At 36.4% G+C, this 17882-nt stretch overlaps 2 protein-coding genes across 2 annotated transcripts; one reads left to right on the top strand and one right to left on the bottom strand.

Moving 5' to 3' along the window:
- Positions 1-779: 779 nt before the first annotated feature.
- LOC116165945 (origin recognition complex subunit 2) lies at positions 780-2445 on the bottom strand. The gene has a single exon (XM_031480717.1). It carries the CDS (start codon positions 2056-2058, stop codon positions 805-807), a length of 1254 nt encoding a protein of 417 aa, XP_031336577.1. The 5' UTR covers positions 2059-2445; the 3' UTR covers positions 780-804.
- Positions 2446-2584: 139 nt separating this feature from the next.
- On the top strand, positions 2585-3303 carry LOC116165946 (ATPase inhibitor mai-2, mitochondrial-like). Its single transcript, XM_031480718.1, has 3 exons — positions 2585-2802; positions 2860-3001; positions 3097-3303. The coding sequence occupies exons 1-3, from the start codon at positions 2759-2761 to the stop codon at positions 3226-3228; spliced, it is 318 nt and encodes a 105-aa protein (XP_031336578.1). The 5' UTR covers positions 2585-2758; the 3' UTR covers positions 3229-3303.
- Positions 3304-17882: the final 14579 nt, after the last annotated feature.

The raw sequence follows: 17882 nt of genomic DNA, 5'->3' as shown, positions 1-17882 counted from the left end.
GCATGTCCACATAATTTTTACCATATGCGAAATGTTTGCCTTTACTAGAAGCATCTGTGGTTAAAATTTCAAAGAAATATCTCCATAAATATGAAAGTTGGCATTGCGCAGTCTGCGCAAAATATGGAGTTAAATGAAACTGATCGAAATGGGCAAATGTAGACCATAACAGCTATCAATTAGCGAAAACCCGAAGTCTCTAGGTGGCCCAGGGGCCGAGATCTCGATGGAACGGACGGACGGAAACACGAGCACATAAGCTTTACCTCAACTTCGTTGTGTTACGCTAAAAACCGGTCGAGTATACCAGGCTGCCTACATATCAGGGTGCATACTTATGATTTTATTAATAACATTAAAAATTCCAATTTTCAAGCCATTAATACTACGTACGGTATTTCATTGTATTTAAAATGCCACTTATAATTCTAAAAACGCTTATATTATAGGACAATTCCAGGTGGTTCAGACTATCCCGCCTTATCGCCACCCCATAATTACATGAATGTATCAGCCAGAATATTTTGAGAACTACCCGAGTAGTGAAGTCTAAAAGGGCAGGAAGGAGCGCCAAGAAGCGAGTCTGACAAGGTTCTACAATTACTTTGATCCAGAGCTGCACAGGTCCGTCATTGCAGCATGTGATCTTTAATAATATCATTGCTAGTTTTGATCTGCTGTTTATCCAGTTAGAGGCGGGTCTAGTCTTTGGATTTCTCATGTTTCGGGCAACCTACACCTCTATCCTCTCTCCATGGCTAGTTAACAAAAATAAAATATACACAGAAAATTGTTTATTGAAATCTATTCTTTTGAATGTTTATCTACAAATTGTTGTAATACATTATTGTCAATTGGAATAACTAGATACTCGACACCATCGTTCGATCTTTTTATTTTGACCATCTCATGATCTACAAATTCTGTTAGCTGACTACGTAATGCTAAATCTGTACTGACCAAAAATCCTTCTTTACAAACTCCATAAAGTTTTTTAAACGCGAACCCCTTGTAGTGTTTGGCCTTCCCATGTTCCAGTTGATATTTTACCATTATCAAATAAATATCTTTCGTTTTTGACGTAAGTGACATAAACACATTGTTAAGCGATGACAATACTAACGCCTTTGGTTGTTGGACAATACTCGACTCCTCGAATGAAGTTTCGCGCAAATACGGCAAGAATGAAGTGACATTGTACCATACAAAATTAAATTTACTTAATTGCGTGTTAACCCAAATAAGTGGCGCACTGATGTGATCAATAGAAGCAACAATATGAATATTCGGTACAGCTGCCAACTTTGAGAGAAGGGTTTGAGTCTGTTGATTTTTCAAAGGTTCACCTTCGATATTATGAACAATCATATAAAAACATAGATTGCGACGGCTGGACATTTTGTTGATTATTACATCACAAGCCTCATAAACATTAGTCGGATTATCAGAGAGTTCCAAAATGTCATTTACTATGCCAGTAACGATATCCTTAATTGATAAATTGGGAAAGAAACCGTCTACAACTAAAACTGGTAGATTTCCCAAACACTTCTCTCTAAATTCATTTAGAATTTTAATTTTACTTCCTAAACCATAAAGTAACACATTAAAACCTTCCTTTAAGATGTACAACCACTTCGAAAATTGGTCACGATTCTCCACAGCAACCTGTTTCAATTGCTTATTGTGCTTCACGGTAACATTATACGATGACAACAAATCTTGTAATTTGCCTTGTTCCAGTCTTGAAGTATCTACATCTGTGAATTTATTGTTAGATGTTACAGCTTTCTTCTTTGTGCAATTTGAAAAGTAATCATCTGATTTAATAATGTACGTATGATCCTCGTCCTGTCTGAATTTTGTTGGGAGTTTTTTAGAAGATTCCACATGAGAACTGTTGTCGCTTTCGCTGCTGCTGTTTTCAAGTTCGCTGCTACTAGAAGCCGATTCAGATTCCGATGGAGAATAATCGCTGGCACTTTCTTCAAAATCTTTCTCCTCCTCGTCAGATTCTACCACTACGTTTTTCAGTCTTTTTCTAATATTGTAGCTCATGCTTCATCGTATGTTCACAAGTAACACATAAAAAATAAGAAAAAGGCACTGAAGGAAATATACGGGCTATAACCTAACTTTTTATGCTTGTTGTTGTTTGTTACCATGGTTGTGACAGGCATTTTCGATTTGATACCAATTGTGAATATATTGGTATCCGTATTCGGTGTTTGGTTTCTTTATTTTGCTTTTGCTTTACCAGTCTTTTATAAACTGATTAACAAAGCCCACTTTCTATGAACTTCGATTTCCTTTCATTTTGTGGCATATCCATTCCATCGCGGTGACCGAATGGCATCGGTTGGGTTGAGGTGTTATCAAATAACAAGCAATAAATGACTGTGAACGCTTATTTGATTATAAATCAACTATAAAATGTAATTGTCCCTAATAATTATAAGTATACGTCGTATGGCTAAGTAGTTATCGTGAGCGTAATTGCGGACGCTGTTGCCACATTACAAATTTGCTGCTACCTTTAGCTGCTAGCTACGAGTAAAATTTATTTATTACTCGTAGGCTGTTAGCTTCATCACCGTCATGTCATCCACGTGACGTTGGTGCTACTGTGTGCTGTCATTCTGTACGTATTTTAGAAGAAGTTTGTCCTCGCGCTTTATTTGCAACAATTCCTCGATATTTATAACATATCGACCATTGTATAATTTGTAACGATACATTTTTGGAATAAGAAAACGACATGAATTCGATTATCGTTCGTCCTTCAATTTTTCGTATTTTTAGGTAGGTATGTGTGATGTAATTCTTCATTTAAGTACTTACAAAAATCATAATTTTCAGCCAAATTCGATACATGTCTCAATTGGGTGACTTAGGTAGCGGTGCCGGAAAAGGAGGTGGTGGCGGAGGTTCAATTCGGGAAGCAGGTGGTGCGTTCGGAAAACAGGAGGCCGCCAGAGAAGAAGAATACTTTTACAAAAAGGTAAATAACTACTTCTATTTTTAGAATATTATTACTTGGTAGCGATCAATTGTGATCAATCAAATCTATTTTTCATTTAACTCAATCAATTTTAGCAACGCGAGCAATTGGAAAAGTTAAAGGCTGATCTGACTGAAGAAATTAGCTTCCATGAAGAACAAATTAAGCGGCACCAAGATGCCATTTCTCGCCATAAGAAACGTGTTACAGATATTGAGAAGAAGTAAATTCTTGTTTTTGTTTAAGTGTTATGTTAATTAACGATACATATGTAGTATGCTAAATATATCTAGTTATCTACATGTGCTGCTTCACTGCCGAGCCTAAATCGAAAATGAAAGTGATTTTACTTTTTCATTTTTATGATCGGATATTATTTCCTAGCATATACAGATTGCATATACTATTATTTGTTATTGCATTGATGTCATTAATCGGTGAAGTTTTGGGGAGTACAGGGTAGCTTATCCTACTAATTACACATACTTCTGGGGATTATTCAATTTTTTTTGCATTTTATTGTTTACAATCATTTTAAAATCCTTCGCACTTGTCACAGTTGTCTACAGGGGAGCAACCATTGGTATCTGCTCCACATCTCGATGGGTGCACATGAATCAATTAGAGTGCCATAAAGGATTATAGCTTTTTTATTTTCTCCCCTCTTCCCCAGCCATCCACAGCAAGGTAGTCAATTCCTGAATACAAGGCAATTTTAAGAAAATATTCAACTATGATCAACATAGATACAGCATAAAATTAGGTTCCTTTGGAGTAAGGCAAAATTATTTGCCGCTTTCTACAGAAAGTTATAGTGAATAAATAAAAATATGACTAAAAGTATTACACCTGGAATGTCTTGGGTACAATTCTTTGTTAATGTGTTAATCGGTAAACAATTGGGACACTAACTAGATTCTTATGATCTTCTATGTAACTCAGAATTCGATTTCCTCACACGGACAGACGAACGGACCTACAAAACGCATGTTGGGTTCGTTCATAGTTTCGTGTTCTCTTTAGGGTTAATGTCTCAAAGCATTGAGCATGGTGTGTTGCCTACTGACCAGTGTAAATATTCTTACTGTTGAGAATAAATGCCATCTTGTTCTCATCTATTTATGCAAATTTCAAATCGTGTTCAATGAATGTAGGTAAATTAAAGGGACGAAATTATAATGAGATACAGACGATACAGTGCCATAGCGAGTTCACCATGTGCCACCTTTAGAGGTATGAGAATAAGTCTATGGTACCATCTCCCACCTTCTTATACCCAAAGTATAAGAAAAATCCTTGCATTTTTATGACTTTTTCGACCAGACTTCTCAATCAAAAGCTATAGACTTGAAACCAATTTCGAAAGAAAATTCAAAGGGCTGTCACTTTTGAACTAGTAGCCCAATCTTGGAACTGTTTGAAATTATGGATTCTACAGGCCACATTCTATAAGAAAAATTTTTTTCCGGGTCGATCTGAGACAATTTTTTTGCGGGCCTCAAAAAAAGGCAGTGTATAACCTTCCTTTTTTACCAAAAATCGACTACACCAAAATTTCTCGGGAAAACACTTTTTTTTATTAATTTGGGTGCGTAGAATCCAAATCAATTCGTACTTTTTCGATCAGACTTCTCAATCAAAAGTTATAGACTAGAAACCAATTTCGGAAGAAAATTCAAAGGGCTGTAACTTTTGAACTAGTAGCCCAATCTTGGAACTGTTTGAAATTATGGATTCTAGAGGCCACATCCTATAAGAAAATTTTTTCCCGGGTCGATCTGAGACAATTTTTTTTTCGGGGCTCAAAAAAAGGCAGTGTATAACCTTCCTTTTTTACCAAAAATCGACTGCACCAAAATTTCCCGGGAAAACACTTTTTCTTATTAATTTTGGTGCGTAGAATCCAAAACAATTCGTACTTTTTCGATCAGACTTCTCAATCAAAATTTATAGACTAGAAACCAAAATAAAATTCAAAGGGCTGTAAACTTTTGAAATAGTAGCCCAATCTTCAAACTGTTTGAAATTATGGATTCTACGGGCCAAATTCTATTGGAAAATGTTTTTTGCCGGTCGATCTCAGACAATTTTTTTCCGGCCTCAAAAAAAGGCAGTACTTTTAAGTTATTCAAATATTTGAGAACAATTTAGAAATGTTTAGGGAAAGTTTCCATTGTCACAAAATCAAATATAAGAATCCGATACATCTGAATACCGAACTCGATAGTCTACGTAACTTAAAGCAATAGGGACCTTTCTTATATCCTTAAAACCATGTGTACCAATTTTTAAAGCGATCGCACGTTTCTAAAGAAGTTATCATGCACACGGACAAACGGATGGTCAAAAATGAATCTGTTCCAAAATCGCTAGGATTAATTTCAGAAAGGCGTACGTATCATGTGCACGACGTACGATCGCTTTGAAAACTGGTACACGTATTCTTAAGGATATAACTGGTATAAGAAAGGTCCTGGTAGGTACCTCCTATATAATGATATAATAATAATAATACGCTTTTACTCCCCTTAAATTTTTATATAACAATAGAAATATAAAAAAAGCTAACCCCATACAAAGTATAACTTGAGTTTTTAAGTAGTATTAAGACTTTTATCTAGTATACTATTTTAAATTTTTAATGTATTTGAGTGACGAGTATTTGAATACTTATTTTTTTAAGTATTTGAATACTTTTCAATGTATCTGTATCTAGTATTCGCTTGTGCTGAACGTAAAAGTATTCAAATATCTTTGATTTGTGTAAAGTATTTACTATTTAGTATTCAAATACTTTTTGAAAGTATTCTGCCCAGCTCTGCTTAGAAAGGGAACAATTCAGCAGACTCGACTGATCCTCTTTGAAATTGTCCATCTGTACATCTGTCTAGCTGTCCGTTCGTGCGATAACGCTGGAACGGAAGATCCTATAGACTACAGAGCATTGAAACCTGGTATATATGGGTTCAAGGAACTTATATTTTTGTTTCTTTGCGCTGATAGGTATATTTTCAACTTCAATCACTGTGAAAAGTTGAACATTCCGTGACGTGTGTCTATTCACAAGGGAAGGCCTAGAGCAGTACCCAGGCACACCAAAAGCCCATTGTGCTTACTCTCTTTTTTTAGTAGTCCGTTCCTCTCAGTAAAGGATAGGACTCTGTATAGCGTAAGTGCTTCGTTGGCTTCGTACGCGGAACAGAACGAAGCCGAAGAACATCGAAACGCGGAAATCCACTTTCGCGGAATTTATGGCACATTACTCTGGAACACAAAGGGTACTCTTGGGTGTTGTCCATGAGGAATTTAAAGATTTATTTGAAGCACCAGCGGAATACGCTTTGATTTACTGCGTATGCCAAGAATGTCAGGATGTCTCGAGGTATTGCCGTAAAATTCAATTTCGGGTTGGCGCGCTTAAGAAAAATTTACCTTCAACGTCCCCAGGTGGGTAAGGAGTGCAAGGAGTGGTATTCCAGGGCAGCGGGGTCGAAATATTTGGTCTGTTGCACTTCGCAATCGTGAATTGATTCGTAAGACGGTGGATTCAGGATTGTTTCGTTTTCAAGAATGAAAGATGCACGAGAGGGTCGTCATGCAAGTACCGCCACCAAGTTCGTGCTATAGAACAGTTTTAAGAGAAAGGCAGTCTGGCGAATATTCCACAAATCCCGATAGCCATCGAGGCGTCATGAAAGATGAGTCATCGGTGATAAAGAACGAAGGCGGATGTGACGCAATCTTTCCGAGAAATATGAGGTGTTTGTTCTGGAACATTCTGAAGCGTTCTTGAACACTCGAGAACATTCTAGAAAAAATGTTGTTTACTTTGCAAAGTGGCTACAATCGGAACTTTTGCCCTACGACATTTTCTTGTAATTCGTTCGATTTTCATTGGTTTCCATCTCATTTTTCTCATTTTTTTTCTGGCTTGAAACCAAAAGTCTGTATATTTTTCTTATTATTTAATTGGTTTTCAAGAAAGAAATGCTTTAATATAATTGAGTTTTTGATATCACCCCCGGGCTTCAAATGGGTTAGGGTGGTAGATCTTATGGCCTAACTGTAAATGTTTGCATTGCTGTACATCTGCAAGATATTTTCATCAGCTTTTGGATTTGTCTATTTACATTTTACACCGAGCGTGTCCACCATAAGGAACTGAGTGTATTTTTGACGACCTAATTTGTCGTCATTTTGGGTTTGGCCATTAAATTGTTAATACAATTTGGGGAGGCGTTTTTATCGTAAAATTATTGTTGACGAATGAAGCTTCCTGTTCGCGTTTTTTTCACGGAAGTGATTGGAAAATTTTATTTTTGAGAAAAGCAAACGTTTTTAACTACGCGCCATTTAGAGGCAAATATTTGCGCCTGCGTCGGCAACATGAATACAGTCTTTGTAGTGAGCTCTCTGTCTCATTGATCAGTCATCTCTATGCGTTTGTGGAAGTTGTATTGTGAATATTTGTGTCATATTAAGTTATTGTGTTTATACAGGTAGTCGATTTAAATCGACTAGTAAAAACTAGTATTGGTGATGCATTTAAGGATATCCACCCTATTATGCTGCGCAATCCTGGCGGGATTTGCAAATTCCTCACAAGTAAGTAACAACTGTTTCTTGTAACTGGAATATCGAGACCGCGTTTAGGTATGTAAGCTTAACCTTCGTTCCTGAGTATATACCGAGGTATTCCTAGAGTACCTACATTCGTGAAACTTGAATAAATATTTCATAAATAAACATTGTTCAATTGAGGAAGTACCATGTCTGTCTTGTTTAATTTTTAGAGTATTCCGCTGCTGCTCCCGCTGCTATATCTAAATAGGGACAAGCATGTGTACCTAAAGAATGTTGATGAAAGCGCATCTGTAATAAAAAATAATTACAGAGTAGGAAGAAAGGTAATTGTGGACGTCAATTCAAGGTGCGTTCGTTTTAAAAATATGCCCGACTTCTCCCTCTCGGTTTATTTATCATTTTGAACATTTATGTCTTACGCAGTGGGTGGTTTTTTGATTGCTTAAATACTTTCGGTACAAACAAATTAGAGGCGAACGTTTATTTTTTTCGGAGGCGTTTGTATTAGGTAATTTCGAACGAATCAAATTTTTTTATTTATTTAAATGTCTTACGGTCGTCGTTGCATAATGGCAAGATAAACCGTTTAAAATATGACGTACAGAAACGAAATGTAAATAACGTTTATAACGCAACTGCGGTCTTTTCGGATTTTATATCTTCCTCCAGCTTATTTTTCTATTTCTACTCATTTCGCTGCCAACTTTCCGAGGGCCAAATATGTCAATTAGACGTCAATTTTATGCTTAGCCTCGCGAGAGATTTTTACTAACCGCTAGTTTTCTATTTGTCATTTTATCTAATGATAATGTGTCATGTGTCAACAAACATGGGCGACTTTCACGTACGTCTAGGTGTCTATATCTCACATGTCTATCTACCAAGGATAGGTACAGAAACGCACAAATAAAGGAAAAAATACCTGTATGTTAAAGGGTGTACCTTAAGGGTACAAACCAGGACCACTTATTTTTCCGAATAATTTCACCGATTTAAGTCTGCGAAATTAAAATTGACTGTTTTGGTGCGATTTGAGTTGATGAGGGTTACAGAGGCGGTTACAAAATGATTCAACAGTGATTTAACGAGGCTGTGGTGATCATTGAAGGGTAATAATAATATTAGGATCCATAGGACTAGACTATCGATAAATGCAATGCAGCGAATCATGGGCGTAGCATGGTTGCTGACTGATGAGGAAGATTTTGGAAGATCATCTGTTACCTGCACGGTTATATGGGTAAAACAATTTCAAATCACTTCCTTTCAGGAACAAATGTTGAAACCTCCAATATAATAATAATAATTTTGGAATTTATTTGTTTTCAATATACAAACATACATTTGATCCAACGCCGTCTAGGGACTTTTCTGTTGGTGCCAGGGTGGGAATGAGTGAAGTCAAGAAAGTCCGACCATAATTCGGACTTTTCTTTTTATTGTAGCTTGTAGCTAACAGCATTTCCTCTTCATCTTCGGAGGATCTTAATCCAGTAATAAATATCGTTTATTTGTATTTGCCTCAACAGGAAACATTGTTATGATACATACATATACTGCCTTTTTATTGGTTCAATTCTGTTTATGTCCAAATCGGATCTTTTCTTCCACTCATTTCTTACACGTTAGGTAATAAAATAATTTTTATCCCTGGCTACATAACAAAAATTAGTTCCCGTTTTTATGTAGGTAAAGTGATTCGAAATCGGGGAGGAATAATTAACCGGCTGAATTTGTCCGCGGGCCAAATCCCGGGGATTAAAAGGGGTGGATTTTTTTCTGACAAAACTACCAATTTTAGGCGAAAATGTTCAAATGAAAACGTTTGTATTTACATTTTTTTCATACAACCTCAAATTTTTCGAAGAAAGCCGGAAAAACAGTTTTTCAGATGTTTATTACTCGCTTTCGGTTGCCATAATGCCATCACTGATATTTGAATTTGGGGTAGATAATGTCATTTGTTCCCATTGGAAAAGACTTTTGCGCACTGAAAAAAAGTTTTATATTTTATATTTTATTATATTTTATATTAATCATTTTTTGACATCTCCGCTAGTTTCCGTAATAATCGTCTGTCTTCAGATAAATGGGACACCCTGTATATAAATTAATAAAGTGAGATTCAAATGTAAAATCACGGAACTAGAAGTCGCAAAGTTTACCGCAACTCAAAACAAAAGACAGCTACACCCCAAATCGTCTCGCTCATGGAGGTGCAGTTAAATTCCAATAAATCATCCCCTGAAACTGATGTGAAACGAAATTTACTTTTTATTAATACAACTGGATACCGAACGATCCTCGAGACTTACACGCATCCATCATTTTTGTAATTGACCAGGCATTTTCAAAGCGATCGGACGTTTCTAAACAAAGTTATCGTGCACACGGGCAGACCGACAGACAGAGGATCGTTAATAATTCTAATTGGATCGCGATAGTTGTAATTTTATGATACTTTCTCTTCGTAAATACCTCGGGCCCCATGGCGTTGCGACTTCACGCGCTTTTTTTAAAATGTTGTTTGTGTTTATTACTAATAATTCATTTATTGTCTACAGTCAATCAACGTTGCTCCCGGTAGTACTCGTATTTGAATGGTTAACCACATGACCATGTGGGTTTCTATTTGAAAAAAACAGTTCTATGACGTCACGGCGCTAAAAACTCAGATATACAAAACACGTTTTTGCCTCGTTCTTTTTGGCGCAGTCATTTACGTGACTGATCGAAACAGCACCTAATTGAAAACCAGAGCTTACTCTTGGGGATGCAGCTCTTCGCTGACGACAATGTTAAAATTTTCCTATTGCAGATTAATTACTTTTCTAAGATTCTATTAGGCAGTGGAGTGGGAAGGAGGCTTAATGTTGAGTTACCTCCACCAAAATAAAAAAATTTTTCGTATCCAACGCCTTTTTGTTGAAATCATTTTTATATTTAGTCGTTTTTCTTACCCGAAATTAATGGAGATGGATAAGTTCAATTTAGATGCGCTTAAACTCTAATTATGTCACATATTTCATTGTTATATTTAAAAATATGAACCCTTAAATGGCACCAATAAAATGTATACTTTATAAAATTGAGTCGTTTTGCTTGGCTATAAGTACTTAGTGGGATGGGAATGGTAGTTCAGTTTAGGGGTGTTTAATCTAATGGTATCAAATATTTTCATTGTTATTAAATGTACAAATAGCGACCTTTAAACAAGGCCAATTCTGTTAAGCTAACCACTGAACGGAGATATGGCCCACTATAAGTAGGTATAAGTATATAGGCCTTTTAAGGTAGACTTTCCTTAAAGCGTGAAGAGTCAGTTTTCATTTCGACGCTTTTTACACTCGTTCAATGAAACACAAAAGAATACGAATTTCAAATCACCGTACAATTTGAATATTTCAGTGCGCCTACAGCCCGTAACAAATCAAAGAAGAGAACTCGCAAGAATATGAAATTTTCTTTTCTCTCCATTTGAGTAATTCTACAAATGGTCTTATATAAAGACAGACGGAATGAGACTAAAGAAACGTTCGAAATTTGTTGTTTATAGATCAAATACGCTCGACACACACACAGCACCATCCCTTCATTCACCGCTATTCATTTGGGAAAAGCTCCATGTATGGCGTACTCCACTTGTCCATACCAAAACAGTGTTGAGAGTCCAAAGGTCCTTTCGTTGATCACAATCTTAATTAAAGTAAATGTACACGAACGCGACAAAAGGAAAATAGACTTAGAAGCGTTCGAAATAAAAAGTCAAGTGCTTCAAGCATTGTAACACAAGGGGATGCTTGTTTTAATGAAGTTTAAGACGGATTTACAGGGATAATCTGCAACTCGTGCAAATTGCATAGCAAAAAAGACCGGGTTTTAGTGAAAACGTAAAGAATCCGAGTATACGTGACGATGTGGTTTGCGACGTGATTTCTCGAGCGTGTCATCTCGTCTAATAATGTTTATGTTTACATTACGATTATCTGCAAAACCGGCATAGAAATTGCTTTTGAACGAAATGCACTCTCGAATGGAGTGCCACAAGGTGCAATGATAGGATCTCTTTTTCTCCCTCGCCACAGAGTTCAGAACTCTAACACAAATGTAGCATTAATCCCAGACGAGTGATTCAATAATAAAATAATAAAACAAATAAAACAAAGTATACAAGTAAAAGATCTAACAATTTCCTAATTTTGATACGGCCTATCTTCTTAGGAAATAAAATGACATTGAACTTTTTTTTTCAAATACCAACGCAAAATTTTTATTAAATTATCCGAAACATTTCTGTGGTTTGGGTCGGACTCCCTTCGTAGCCGTCCTGACTCCTGATGACCGAACCGGTGAAAAATGGAAAGTTGCTCGATTCCTCGCGAGTGTGATACCACATCAGGCTTTTCTAGAGAAGATCATGATGTGTATTTGTATCATGGAGAAGATGATTTGAATCGGGTTCCTCGGTTCCTGATCGTCAAATGAGATGATGGGATGGACTTCGGTAAAGTATTGGGTTCGGTTTTGGCTATAAATTCTCAGAAGAAAAAACCAAATGCGCGCATTTCTGTAGACTCTGCAGATCACACTATGACCCCCTACTGTATTACATTACAGGATAGAAATATTGTGATGCTATTACATTCTAACTGTGGTGCAGAAGTTCAAGTGTTGCTGAACATACATTGGGCACTAATTATGTCACAGATCGACTATGGGGCTATCGTTGATTCCTTGGCGCGATCACAGTTATTGGGCATTAGATCGGGTGCACAATATGTGCATTAGATATTGTCTGGGAGCATTTCCTACTATACTAGCCTCTCCTGTAGCCTTGACTGTGAATCAGGTTTGCCACCGTTGGATATTGGTAGAAATCACGTAATGGTTAAATACGTGATTAAAGTAAAGTAAAACAACAGTTTCCTTTTCCTGTGAAAAACGTGTTTGCTGCTAGACCAACTATTTCGAGGCCACTGGGTATACGATTCAAGAAGTTTATGGAAGAACGAGAAGAACACATACCCACTCTGTTCCACGAGCTGTTCCATGTAAATATCTATTAACACGTTGCAAGAGTTGCATGTAAAGACCTCAAACATTCAACAAAATCTACAAAAAATAAATAAAAGTGCGTACTACCCGAGGTACTACCTCAGAGCAATTCAACTATACCAAAGAATTTGGTGATCTGAGTAGCCCCTCTGATTGGTCCGTGTGTGCTAATCCAGCGTCTGCTAAAATGGGCATTTATATTCTATAACCAACCTTGAATAAAATTATTAAAAACAAGTTGGAAAGCACTCGATGCGTCGAGCTACTTAAGCGCGTTTTTGTGCTACAGTTTCGTTATGGAGGAAACTTTTTGTGCCGAAATATAATCTGCATGCAAAGGACTGTGACAAAAAGCTAATGCCGAGCATTCTACGATGATTCCTTCGAGAGACCGACCAATTAACCCGAGAATTAACCAAAGTGAATATATATGCGCTACTTTTTTCAAAAAACGCGCTAAAAATATAGGTTGTGATACATCAATGTAATCAGGAAAAAGTATGTAAAAATTGACGTTACGTTTAAAAATATCAACTTTTGGTCTAATTTTAGAAACGATGGTCCAAACATTTTTTTGACTACGCCCCTGGACTCTGCGTAAAACTATCTAAAATAGACAGTTTTCACCTTTTTATATCTTACATGGTAGAACATTCCAGAAAGGCAAACTTTTCATTTTCGCCATGTATCTCGGAAACAAACGTAGCTAGATTGATTCTGTTTGTGTCGCGAAAACCGAAAAGTCTCTATCTTTAAAAACAGCTGAGATACACTGCAGTCTCAACCAAAATAGGGCACACGGTACATCCATTATTTTTGCTGTTTGATTTTTTTTAATTACTTTATGACTACGTAGAAAAGTGAGTCACTTCTTTTTAAAAAAATTTATTTTTGATTATTACAATATGTCTTAACGAAAATTTTGCTACCCCGCCAGGCTTTGTACGATCCAAAAAAAAAACAGATATTTCAAGGTGTTCTAAATCTGGAATTTTTACTGAAATATTTAATTCTATATTTTATCGTGTAAAAAAATATCATGTCATTTATTTTCTTCAAGAAAGATCATAGTATATAGTTAAAGTTTAGTTAACCCCTCTAGTGACGATCGTAAAATTAAGTATAAAAGCAAATAGGTTGTTGGTAGGCCCAATAAAGCTCTCTCAAACGCGACCAAGTTTGCCAAAATCGGTTAAGCCAAACTTGTAAAATCAAATCTAAACATTTGTTCCCCCACTACTTAAAATTAAAGTTTTTATACTTGATCATGTTCATGAGTGTTACGCCCTATTGGATAATTCACACTCGAAAATAATTTCCAGCAATTTCTTTTGACCATTTTTATGACAATTTTTTACGCGAAAGCTCTATGTCTACTAGTGTCTTGAGATATGGCCGACGGTCGTGATTTTTATTAGGCCACCCGGTACATACCTACTACGAGAGTTTCAACCCTGACACTAAATAATTATCGTAGGAAAACGAACTGTCGTAAATATTATCAAATTTTCGTTATTTATTGTCAATTTCGCAAAAAAAGTTACCCCTTTTTCGGCCCCTAATGATTTGATCCAATATTTTGTATCTAGACATCTATTTTTTCGAAATGTGTCCAAAAAATAGTACCTAAATTGTTTTGCAGGTCTACATTTCACTTTTTGGCATCGTTGGTGTGTCAAATTTGGTTTATGTAACACCACTTTTGCATTTTTTAAGAAATTGCACACAAAATCGCTTAATTTTCGCGATACATAGTAAAAGGGCTTTTTTTTGGTTTGGGTATACTGTACATTCTCGTTTCGGATTCATGTCTTCAACAATTCTTCCCCTAAACTGCAAATTAAATTGGGTGAACCATGCCTTTTCCATGGGAAATCGCATAAGTATTAGATAAATTTTAAAAGTTACAGGTCACGTTCATCCGGTGGAATTTCTCCTCCCACGCGAAGGACCACGTTAAGTCGACTGTCCTGGTGCCGTTTACGCATGTTCTTCAAGTACATACAGTTTGATCTCGGCACGATCTCATTCGAGTTTCCTGAATGTAAGAAAAGATACAACGCCTTTATAGTTTGTTAATCATGTGTAAATGCTCGTCGAACTCCATAGAGACCGTTTGGGTGCCGCTTACGTAGGCAATCAATCATGAACGCGCAGCAAAGAGAAATCCGATTGCTTTCAAGATTTTAGATCAGGACAATAAACATCCATTTATAATAAATAGAAGTTCATTTTATTTGTCGCTCATTGTCAAACTTTCGGCCGCTGGTACAGAAAACGAGAGGAATTTTACCTGTTCACTTATGGGCGTTACCCCTGTCGGCTTACAAATAATAAAAGATGTGGTGTTTTAAAACTGTTGGCCCTTTTTGAACCTTTGCGTGTTTTAAAAAAAATATTTGTGTTGTTTCCGGAACGCGCGCAAAGGCCCTAACATCTCGACGTCACGTAAACATTATGTAAACGAATGTCAACGATCCCGAACCAAAATTATACTACGTACAAAAATATAGCAATTTACCTTCACGAAACGCATCATTTTTAAGCGCTTGCCAAATAAATTGTTCAATCAAAATAATAAGCACGTCCGCGTCTTTCTCACCAACGCACTTACAAATTGCTGAAAGTCGTTTTTCAATTAAATGAGTGCGTTTCAGTTGTCCATCCTTGAATGGACGATTTTCTCCTTTTCGTGTCGCCTTAAATGATTTCAATCGGCAAGTACCATCGTTTTGTAGATCAACGGATAAGACGATTTTTTGGCACATTGCCAGCTCTCCGTGTTACCATTTGCAATACAAATACAAATTGCTAATGAAGTGTGTTTTCTTCTTTTCACCGTCAAAATAAGCTGTCATGAAGGACCATTAAGTGTTCAGAAGCATCGTGAAACTAATCACCCCGTACAAGTCGTCTTCTAAATTTTAGCCCATCAATTCAGTTGATGGATGAATTTAAACAAAATTGTTTAGGTTTATTCCACTTGGGGCAGATGTGTCGAGTTTGGGACCGTGGTGAAGCTGTTGAAACTTCCAACAGTAAAAGACAAATGCAACTTACAAAATTATTACTTAGGAATTGGACCAAAAATCGAAGGTTACAACTTTTTGGTACGTAGGTGGGCAGAGTAGCTACAATAAAGACATGCGGCAACCTCGACTTGTTGTTACAAATATAGTTCTCTAAAGTGGTGAGTTCAGTCATTAATTACGCAACATGTGATCTTCGAAGTTAGCGTGGGTAGTTCTTTTATTAAAGATTTGTGCAAATGAATCCTCTAGTAAAACTGACCTTCAAACCAGTAGGCGAATTGCAACTGTGAATTTGACCAAGTTCGTGCGTTCTGCTAAACTTTCGATTGCGGAAAAAGGCAATAAATAAGCGTGTAATTATTTATTTAGTCGGGGAAACTGGCTCAGTTGTAGAGTTCCGAAAGTAAAACGTTCCACTTTTATTTAAATTTTGACCCAATTGAATTCACTTTAAAAATTTATCTAAGGTATAAGGATGTTGGTATCGTAAAAAATTGGTATTCGAAAATACTTGACATTGGCCGATCTTGAAAGTACTACCTCGATGAGTAGCAAGCAATAAACTGCATCGCGAGGGCATTCCGTGTTTGTAAAAAATCTAACAAAGTTCTAGATGAGTAAAGTATTTTGACCGTCTATTGAATTTTTCAAGAAAAATCTGGTAATACCTGGTATAAATTCAGTCCGTCCGTTCCTCGTTGGACCTGATGGGCTTTGCCATTTGTTTTTTTGGTTTAGACATCAGATGTATGGCTATAAACTACAAAATTAAAAAAATGAAGTAAACATCTTCAATAGTGTTATGACATCGGATGGTCAGTGGTCATGTGTGACCTATATACTCGGTTATGTCTTCATGTTCGGAGAAGGCCCAATATTTTGGGAAAAGAAGAAAACCAAAGACCGTGGCTCGTTCCTCCACAGAAGCAGAGTAGGCACTGACGGAAGGCACTAAGGAAGCCATCGTTTCTTATATTAGTAGTTTCCTCCAATAAAATAGTTAACATGGGAGCTTATCGACATAAGATCTCATTTTATTCGAGATGTTTTTATTTTTAGCTTCCTAGCATGTGCTAGGTAGCTATTGCGATAGCCGTTTTTTGAACATTTCAAAATTTCATCAAATGTCGACGTTTTAGACCATTTTAAGCAACTTTTAAAGAATAAAATTTTTTCCCGTCTGTATGTACGTACGTACGTTTGTTGGCAATTTTCTGGGAAAACGGCTGGACGGATTTTGTTGAAATTTTGTATATATGTTTTAGGCATACCGAACAGAAAATAACGGGCCGGATTTTTGAAAAAAAATGTTGGAGCGCCGTAACGGCATCGAACTTTTGTTTTCAAATAGCAACCTAAAATTTTTATTCTATTATTTGGAAGACCTTATTTTCTTGTGTACAACCTACAAAAAATTGAGCCGGGTTATATTATCAAAAAACGGAGAACAAAATTGTCAAAGTCCAAAAATTGTGTTGCATATGTGCAAAACGCAACGATCTTGTTTCTGAAGCAATTTAAACGAAATTTCTATGGTAAGTCCCTTTAATAAAAGCAAACAGAATTCATGCGCAAAAATCGTGTTACGCATGCGCAGAAATGCAATTTTCTATATTTATGGAACAATTAAAACGAAATTTGGATGGTAGGTCCTCCTAATAAAAGAAAACAAAATGCATGCGCAAAAAATCGAGTTGCGCATGTGCAACATCCAACTTTCTTATTTATGGAGCAATTTTAACGAAAATTGGATGGTAGGTCCCTCTAATAAAAGCAAACAAAATGCATGCGCAAAAATCGTGTTGCGCATGCGCAGAAATGCAACTTTCTTATTTATGGAACAATTTTAACGAAATTTAGATGGTAGGTCCTTTTAATAAAAGCTAACAAAATGCATGCGCAAAAAATAGTGTTGCGCATGTGCAACATCCAACTTTCTTATTTATGGAGCAATTTTAACGAAATTTGGATGGTAGGTCCCTCTAATAAAAGCAAACAAAATGCATGCGTGCATACAATTCCACGAATTGACGGTTTTCTCTTCATAGCATGAGCTAGGTACAATGCAAAATTTCATCAAATGTTGACGTTTTAGATCATTTTAAGCAACTTTTAAAGAATAAATTTTTCCCGTCTGTAAGTGCGTACATATGTTGGCAATTTTTGGTTTCAGCTAGGAAGCTATTCTGTCAAGAATTTGACACCTGGTT

The sequence above is a fragment of the Photinus pyralis genome, unplaced genomic scaffold, assembly GCF_008802855.1.
Source record: "Photinus pyralis isolate 1611_PpyrPB1 unplaced genomic scaffold, Ppyr1.3 Ppyr1.4_LG3a, whole genome shotgun sequence".
NCBI lineage: Eukaryota > Metazoa > Arthropoda > Insecta > Coleoptera > Lampyridae > Photinus > Photinus pyralis.
Note: the sequence above shows the minus strand (reverse complement) of the source record. Positions and strands in the feature narration are given on the sequence as shown.